Source organism: Poecilia reticulata, linkage group LG6 (assembly GCF_000633615.1).
Source record: "Poecilia reticulata strain Guanapo linkage group LG6, Guppy_female_1.0+MT, whole genome shotgun sequence".
Lineage (NCBI taxonomy): Eukaryota > Metazoa > Chordata > Actinopteri > Cyprinodontiformes > Poeciliidae > Poecilia > Poecilia reticulata.
The window spans coordinates 28,752,685-28,762,052 of NC_024336.1; the positions used below are offsets into that span (position 1 = coordinate 28,752,685).

At 38.9% G+C, this 9,368-nt stretch overlaps 1 protein-coding gene across 3 annotated transcripts in view; it reads left to right on the forward strand.

The window, feature by feature from the left end:
* Positions 1 to 9,368, forward strand: part of hsf4 (heat shock transcription factor 4) — a 19,939-nt gene that overhangs the window by 9,464 nt on the left and 1,107 nt on the right. For all 3 annotated transcript variants that reach the window (XM_008412505.2, XM_008412503.2, XM_008412501.2), the window contains exons 5-12: positions 194 to 269; positions 1,376 to 1,443; positions 3,042 to 3,141; positions 3,882 to 4,000; positions 5,032 to 5,262; positions 5,342 to 5,459; positions 6,132 to 6,197; positions 8,646 to 8,733. In XM_008412505.2, coding sequence (XP_008410727.1) covers positions 194 to 269; positions 1,376 to 1,443; positions 3,042 to 3,141; positions 3,882 to 4,000; positions 5,032 to 5,262; positions 5,342 to 5,459; positions 6,132 to 6,197; positions 8,646 to 8,705 — 838 coding nt within the window. In that variant the 3' untranslated portion in view covers positions 8,706 to 8,733. The remainder of the gene's footprint in view (positions 1 to 193; positions 270 to 1,375; positions 1,444 to 3,041; positions 3,142 to 3,881; positions 4,001 to 5,031; positions 5,263 to 5,341; positions 5,460 to 6,131; positions 6,198 to 8,645; positions 8,734 to 9,368) is intronic.

The window sequence follows — 9,368 nt, forward strand, 5'->3', positions numbered from 1 at the left end:
GGGAGAACATGCAAACTCCATGCAGAAAGACCGGGGCCGGGAATCGAACCCAGAACCTTCTTGCTGCAAGGCAACAGCTCTACCAACTGCGCCACTGTGCAGCCCCAACAGGAAAATGGGTGTAAATAAATCTAAACTCCAGATCAAACTTTTAACCTTCTAATCAGACTTTTGCTTTTGCTCCTGCTTGCAGGCAGAATGAGGTTCTGTGGAGAGAAGTGGTCTCACTGAGACAGAACCACACACAGCAACAGAAGGTCATGAACAAGGTGAGTTCACTTCTGAAAACAAAAAGTGATTCAAACGGGATCAAATAAAATGAATTCATGAAAATCCTAATCCGTAGTTTGAGATCAGAAATGATTTCAACACTTGGATCAGAGGTGCAGCCATGTGCTTTTTGAAAAAAAGATCATGTATAATTTCTGATTAATATTATAGGAAATTTGTTGTCTTACTTAAACTTTTACTAAAACAAGATACATTTTCTTTTGCAATGTCAATATTTGTGAAAAACTAAAGCACCCAAAAGAAAAACAATGATTTAAAAAAATATTATGGCTACTTTATGTTGTTCTTTTGCAAAAATTCAACAAAATTATTCCACAGAAAAGATGAGCAAAAAGCTAATCTTGTTATATCTATTAGTGAAAGAGGTTTTGAAATAAAAATGTAACTATAAGCTCCAGTTAAAAATGTTTGAAAAGCCTAAAAACTGTCAGAATTGTAGTTTATGCTATTTCCCTACTGCTGGTTCCATTAGAGCTGCAATAAATATGATTAAATGCAGGACAATATTTCATGTTTGTGGAGCTTTGACTTGGGAAATCAACTTTAAAATAAGTTTATGTAAAATAAAGTGTAAAACAATGTGATGGGCAACATTAAGCTCATGTTTAGAGGTTCCTATTTATGATGTTTCTGTAAATCAGTCAGTCACACTCAGATTATTAGATTTTATTTTATTTCATAATAATGATTTTTTAAAAATATTCTGAAGTTCAGTTTTAATTAACTCTAAATTGAATTGTTGTCATTCACACCAAGCTGCTTAAATAATTTATGTGTAAAATGGAGCCATTTTATCAGCTCAAAAGCTAAAACAAGCTGCCGCTTCTGTAACTTTCTGCACACAGTCAAAAGATCTTGTTACATTTTCAAGAACTACGATGATATTAGATTAAAGTGTTATTGATTAGTAAAAGGTTGAAGGGATGGATGGAGAGGAGAAAGCAAGCTGGGATTGCTGTTCTTTCTTAAAACCAGCTGGTGGAACTGATAAAAGCCGTTTTTCACCTGAAGCGTTTTGGTTTCTCTTTGGCTGTGAGGCCGAGCCAGGTGCTGATTCATGCTGTGTTTTCTCCCTCTTCCCCAGCTGATCCAGTTTCTGTTCAGCCAGATGCAGTCCAGCACACCCAGCGCTGTGGGCCTGAAGAGAAAACTGTGAGTGAACACACACACACACACGCACACACACACACACACACACACACACACACACACACACACACACACACACACACACACACACACACACACACACACACACACACACACAGAGGCCGTCAACAATAATGGGACAAACAGAGCCATGGAGGGTGGAGGGAAAGGCTGACAAACCAAAGCGTCTAACTCAACGCTCGCTGTGAATGGAGACAAGTGCTGAATCAGTGAGTCAGTGAAGGCAGCGCCGCACGGTGTGTGACCTTGTTGTAGTCAATGTGGGTGAAATGCTGGTTCAGCGTTGTAGCTGAGCGCGAACAAGGCCAGGATGAGAAAGGAGAGGCACGCCCAAATACAAAAGTGACAACAAAAAAAAAGAAAAAACGATATCCAGGTCTGTTTGGTAGAAACATACAGGTTTTCTTTCTTTCATCTCTATGAAATCCATATTTCTTTTGTGACTTTCTGGATTAGTCACAATGTGTGAACCATCTGAAGAGGTTTAACCAAAAAACAAGAAGATCTGAAGTCTTAAAGGGGCAGTGTTATGGAAAATTGGCTTTTTTGAGCTTTACATCACATTATAAAGTTATTCCCTCCTCTAAAACAAACCCTAAGTGTTGCCTTGATTATTTCCTGCATGTTTGAGAAAGTCCTTTAATCTCCATGGCTACCATTCAGCTGTGCAAAACGGCTGGTTGGACCTAGCCCCGCCTTCTCAGAGCTGCAGTCTTCCACCTTCTGCCTCACAGAGCAGCACTTTCTGGTCACTGTCCTGCTCAGCTCCTTCAGACTAGCCAACAGCAAATAGCAAACACCTGCTGGAACTGTACATTGGTGAAACTTTTCATACAAGCTAGTTCTCTGTTAAAACATTGTTAAAGATGGGTTAAATAGATGAGCCATGTTGTGATGATATCCTGAAAGAGCAGGAGTTTTTAAAGAGACAGAGACCCAATTTCAAGGCATTAAATTGCAAAGTTACGTCATATTTGATAGCATTTTTATAAACATAGCTACCTGACATGAATTTATTTTCTCAATTGTTCTTTTTTTTTATTAGACTGGAGCCTTTTTGCAACTTTTAAATTGAAATAATTCCAGGTTCTATTGAATCAATATATTCTTACACAGAATCAAGCTGGTTTCTATGGCTCTAATTTCCTTTAATAATTAAATCACTATAATAGCTGCATTTCACATTGTCTCTGGCTACATTTGTGGACGAGTTTAAACATTTTTGTTTGATTTAAAAGGGGGATAAAAAGCAAAAATAGAAAAATATCTTAAAGAGGTATCACAACAAACCAGACAGGGAACAAAATAATAAACTTAATCTGAGTCACTGATTGAGCAGAAAAAGTATCTCCCTTAAAGAGTAACTACACCTTTTTGAATTGAATTACTCAAGCATTGTCTGATTTTGATGCCAGAAAACAAGAAGCCAAACATCTGGGTTCAATAATTACATGAATGACTTTTCAAACAGTAAATATTGAGCTTCAACTAAAATACGTCACTTCAACACACCTGGAAACCATTTTTAATTCCTCCTTCAGGTGAGAATCCTCCTGACTGAAACGTTTTTATCCCATCAGGCCTCTGATGTTGGATGACGGCTCTCCCAGCCCCCCTGCCCCCAAGTTCAGCCACAGCCATCCCATAGAGCCGGTGCATGAATCCTACTACATCCACTCAGTAAGTAAACCAGCCAATTGTAGTAAAATGTGACGAAGAAACATAACCCAAAAGTCAATAAGCTAGATTTAGATTTTCTAGAATGGCTCCCTGTAGAGTTATTAATGCTATACTGATGTTTTTCAGTGATCTATTCTGCCGGGATCTATAATGATCTAAAATAGTGACCTTCCATGTTCAGAACTAATGTTGCCAGCAGCCACATGAACTGACCCTCAGCTGTAGTTTCAAAGTTACAGCCGGGGGTTTCCGTCTGGTTATGCATGCAGGGAAGCAGCTCTAGTTATGGCATTCTGTGCAACAATGGTGCAAATTTTGCAACAGTGTTTTATGACCGTTACAGAAAAAAAGGGGAAAATTTCCATCAAAAAACTCTTCTTCTAGAATTTTCTAGAAATACAGAGATGTCAGAGTGTGAAAAGTCAGAATTGTATTCTTCTTTTTTCTATCGACAAAGACCTAATGTGCTGTCATAAAATTTTTATCAAAATGTCTTAAATTGTGACAGTTGATCTTTCAAATGCAGAGAAAAAAAATCTGACAAATCTTTTGAGCAGTTTGTTAACTGAACACTAGAGGGAAGCAGAGTGCAATGGCCAACTATTTAGGTGTGGTGTTTCTGAAAGCACAGGAGGGGCAGAAAAAGAGGCAGCAACATTAAAACTGGGTCTGAGAGCTCAGCTTTGGAAAAAAAGTTATAAAATGCCACTTTGCTTTTGGTTGTTTTTGTCTCTTCTCAGCCATCCAGTGATTCTGCATCTTGTTCGACGGACGGACTGACCGGAGGACCGATCATTTCAGATGTTACTGACATGACTCAGGCCAGCATGGCCATTCAGATGCAGTCTGCTGACAACAGGTGAGTCAGAACGGTAAACACTGATTTACCAGAACATCTGTCTTCTCTCAAACAACGTCAGGGTCTCAAAAGGTTAAAGGTTAACTTTCAGCTGCTGCAGCTTGTTTTCACACAACAATGAGTCAAACCAACCAAACCCTTTTACACACTTGTTCCCCTCCTCGCCTGTGGGGGCGCTGCACTAAGAACCACTGAAGGAAGCGACACAACAACCTCAGAAGAAGACACTGAGCGCAGCTTTCTTCTTCACAAAATGTAAATAAAAATGGAGTGGTGTCAGATTTGAGCCATTGTGAGGTTGTAGGACCCTACTTCGCTTTTTGGATCTGCATCATAGTTTGATTACACGTTCACATCTCCCCAAACAAATCAGACTTTCCAGACAAACAAACTGGAGTTCAGTTAAAGCCGACTAAACTGGGCTAGGGTTCATTTGTGTAGAAAGTCTGGTTTGCTTTGGGAGGTATGAATGCTAATCAAACCCTGATACAGTCCAAAAACACAAACTCTGGTTCATCTACAAACCTTGATCTCGGTTCAATCAAAGTGAACTCTGGTGCGGTTTGAATACATATCTGGATGCAAGTGGACCATAGAGTATACAAAAGGAAGGAAGTGGACTAGAATGTAGGGCATTCTGGGTAAATGCAACCAAAACAAAGGCGCTAGGTTAGCAGTAGCAGGAGAAATGGTTCCTGGTCTTTTACCAAAGACAAAAGAGAAATCAAAATCTGACGCTACTCCATTTTTGTTTACATTTTGTGAAGAAGGAAGTTGTGGTCATGTCTTCTTCAGAGGTTTTTGTGTCATTTCCTTTAGCGATTCTTGGTGCAGCGCCCCTACAGGTGAGGAGGGGAACATGCTGCTGTAAGTGTTTGGTTCATTTAACAATGTGTAGTGTGAAAGTGAACCACAGAAGCTGAAAATGTAACAAATGTTGTGATTTTGATCCCCAGTTTAACCGAGTCTATCGGCCTATCAGGTGTGAAAACAGCCTTAGTGTTGGAAACTGTCTCTGCTTCCACGCTCAGGGAGAAAAGCATGATGCTCATCAAAGAGGAGCCTGTGAGCCCTGGAGTCCGCGGTGGAGGGAAGGGAGGCGGCGCTGACGGAGGAGAGGCGGCGGCCATGACGTCCACCTGTCAGGTCTGCTCCTCTGAGCCTCCAGTCCTCCCGGTCGCCATGGTGCAGTCTGTCCTGGAGGGGAGGGGCTCCGTAGCCTCCATGGTGGAGAGGAGGAACCGGAGACCCGCCCTGGACCGGTACGTTATCCCGGCCGGACGTCCTGACAGAAACACATATGTGTGTGTTGAATATTGGTGTGTGTGTGTGTTTGTGCAGAGCTGAGCTTCCAGAGTCGGTGGAGAACGTAGACATGAGTCTGGAGGAGCTGCAGCAGCTGCTGCTCAGGAGCCACCAGCAGAGCGCCATGGAAGCTGGAGCCGGTGCCGTAATGGATGCAAGTCATTAATAAAATAGTTTTATTAAATTAAAATCAGTTTCAATCAACGAGTGCAAATTCCTGTAGGTCCTGAACAATCCTAACTCATTGTCCTTCCAGCACCATGAATGACGGTTGCTTGTTTTTAAATTTCTCCAAACACGGATCTTTTCAAAAATCATTGTTTTCCTTCACACTTCCAAACCAACTATGTTTGTTTGATCTTTTTTACTTGTCTTGTCACAAACTTTAACATTTAACATGCAAACTGGTGGCACTTAAGATGGAAAATTCAGCGTTAGCTTTGAGTGAAGCTGCTTAGATGATGAAAATCTTTATGTCTGTAGAATCACTAATATTAGGGAACGATGATCAGTAAAAAGCTGCTATTTAAAGCTAATATGTTCATCACTGCATTGTGTATGCTGCAGTATAAACTGTGAAAACCATTAATGCAGACATTTTCACATTGATTGTAATCAATTAATGAATGAATTTAATTAAATATTGATTGGTATTCAACTTCTCAGTTATGAAAACGTTCTCCTTTTTTTCTTAGACAATTAAACCACGAACTAAGAGTCAGGGAACTGGTTACCATGGTTTCAGTTAAGATGCATCTGCTTGTTATTTTTATTTATTGAAGATGTGAATCATTAATTTCTTCTTCTTCTTCGTGTGTTTCTGCAGCCTTTCAGTTTAAGCCTTCCTCTGACTGAGTGGAACTTCACAGAGATGGAATCCAACCTGAAATCTGTGAGTTCAAACCATCGTTGGTGCTGTGGACAAAACGCAAAACAAAACAAACTAAATAACTGAGTTTTAAATAATTAACGGAGAAACAGAACCCAGCGAGAAAGATGAAAATGGAGTAATGGTATTTTGTGTCTGGAACAAACCATCTTTAACAATAAAAAGCGATATAAAGAATGAATAAGAAACGTTTTCCAGATATATGAGTGGAAAATAACAGGTGTAGAAATGAGAAATAGAAACACGCATAATTTTTGACTTTCGATGCCAATATCTTTGTGTTAAAGTGAATTTTATTCTTCATTTCACATAAAATAATACTTCTGATTAGAACAACAGATTCTAAAAAGCTGTTGCAAATCGCTATTGATCTAAAAATGAGATTTGAAGAAAATGTTTTCACAGAAACGTACCGATTGTGATTTGAATCGTGTGTCCTGATTAATGGAGGTCTTTAATGAAATCTCTGAAATATGGAGAGGATCTTGAGTTTACAAATACTTCTGTCGCAATAAACAATAAATCAATTAACCGCATGATCAGTTAAACCGAGCTCAATAATTCCCATTTGCGTGGTTTATCGTTTTTCTATTTTCTCTTTTTCTACCAAAAATTGGAAGACAGAATTCGTCAGTCTGGTTCTTTGGCCTCAACTGGCCTTTTTCTAGAAGGACAGTTTTACTTTAGGACAGTTTTACTTTATGATTCATTTTATTTGTTGTTTCTGTTGTGTTGCCTATTCATTTTGGATTCCAGTGTAAAATGTTCAATAGAATTGAATGATTATTGAGTTTTTTAGAATGAGTTCTTGAATAATTATGCCTCTAGCATTATATTACTTGAAAATGGTCTCAAAACAGCAACATTATCCTTTATTGCAATAACTTCTGGGACAAGTTAACGTCCAGCAAAATTAGTTATCTTGGCAGAACTTTGTACAAACAGATTTGAAGGAAAATCAATGACTTTTCAAAAAGTAATAGCAGTAGGTTGTCTTAAAGCAGTCAGGGAAGCTGGAGGAGTTTATGAGTGTAAAGCCACACCACAAATTCATCAATACTGTAATGGATGGAGAGAGGACGTTAAATCATTAAGCTCAATAACGTCTGTAATAAACAGTAAAGTGTCTCGTAAGGTTTTTTAATAGTGAAGGCCTCAGTGAGGAAGATGATGGGATTGGACAGTTTGATCCTGCATCCAGCGCTCTAAAGCAGGAGGTCTTTTAGAGGCTCAGTTCATCTCCAGCTTCAGAGACACAAACACTAAAAGCCTGAGCTCACTGAGTAATCAATAACGTCTCTGAGGTCCGATTCTTCTCACCAGGCAGGAGAGCAGACAGGATGCTGCAGCTCTGAGCTCAGGCAGGCTTTCACTGCACTGAGGAGGGAGTTTCACAGCTGACATCCAGTAAACAAACTGCATTTAGGCTCAAATCCAGTGCTTAGAGATGCTGCACTGCAAAATCACAAAATGATGGTGCACTTGAAATAAGATAAACCTAACTTAAAAATTACTTTTCAGCAAGATATAAGAGCTTGTTTTGGTCAATAATTCCTTAATATTGATAAAAAAAGAAAAAAAAAGATAGTTCCACTGGCAAATATTTTCACTTGTAACGTAAAATGTCTTGTAGTGAAAAAATCTGCCACTTTTTAATCAATATTAAGGAATTATTGAGCTAATAGTGGTGTGTTTAGACGGTTCATAAAACCAGCGGTGGGACAGAGAGCGACGCCATGTTTTTCTGCCTCATTATTTCCAACAGCCCTTAATCAGCCCTTAATCCTCAAACATCAACAGCTCTTGGAAACCTTTGAAAGTCGTCATCAGCCGTCTTCCTGAGCCGTTTTCCTCCTGTAAAAAGCTGATTTTTCTGACTCTGAGCTGAAAGAGAGCTGATTCATTCTTCATCTCTGTTTGGTTTTGTTTATGGAGATGAAAATCATCAAATGGCTCCCAGTAATTAGAGAGCACTGAACATTTCCCCACTTGCTGCCAGGCTGCCTGCTGCATGTTTGAGTAAATTACCTTGTGTCGTGTTATTTATGTTGCTCCATTTTCAGGAGGGTGAGTGCAAACAGCATGGGCATAGGAAGGTTGGTTGTATCGCTGAATAACTGCTTTACAGGAGTAAAAGACACTGCAAGGCTTTAACACACACAAACAGCAATGTGTGTCATCTTTAACGCATCTCAGCAAAAGAAAGGGGAATAAAAAATCAAATACAACTTGAGGCAAAGCATCAATTTAGTCACTTCAAAGTGAAATTCACCATCATTTCTTTCAGGACTGAAACAAAAGCATCATCAGGGACATTTTAGCAAAAGCAAAAAAATAAAACATTTCTAACACTTAATTACTTATAATTGAATAAAATAAAAATGTCAGATTGTGTCATTCCTGTATTCATGTGTGTAGAAAGTCTTTGACTACATGCATGTTTTTCCTCAGTACATGTTCCAGAACCAGGAAGCCGAGGCTTTTCCTGCAGCTTCCTGTGAGGATCAGTGAGTCTGAGCTGCTGCATTTTAGCTCAACGGTAAGAATTTATGACACAATAATTAACAAATGCAAAAATACTCTGCTTCACATGTTGTCACACCACAGCTGCAAACATCAATACGTCATTTTAATTTTATATGAAAGATCAACACAAAATAGTTTATTCATTTTTAAAAGTTTTTATTCATAAACTCTGATGTCGCTAAATAAAATCCAGTGAAATTAAATCAAAAGTCCCCTAATTATCAAATAGAATCCTGCTGTGTGTTATTTAATGCAGCTGTGGCCTCAGAAGTTTGTTGGAGAACATTAGAGAACAAACGGCATCATAAAAACCAAAGAAAAGACAGAAAACATGGGAAGAATGTGGTTTGGCCAGACTGGACCAAGGGACAGAGATGATCAAACATGAACGTAGCAAAATACTAGAAAAAAATTCGAATACTTTCTGAGATTTTTCTGCATCGCTGCAATTCACTTATCACTTTGTAACAGGTGAGTTTTCTTTCAGCCATCAGATCAACTTAAATTACAAACGGTAAGCTACACAGAGTTCAAACTAGGGCTGAAACGATTCCTCGAGTGATTCGAGTACCTCGATTATTAAAATTCCTCGAGGAAAATTGACCTGCCTCGAAGCTTCGTTAATTTATGTTTTATCATTTAGCGCAC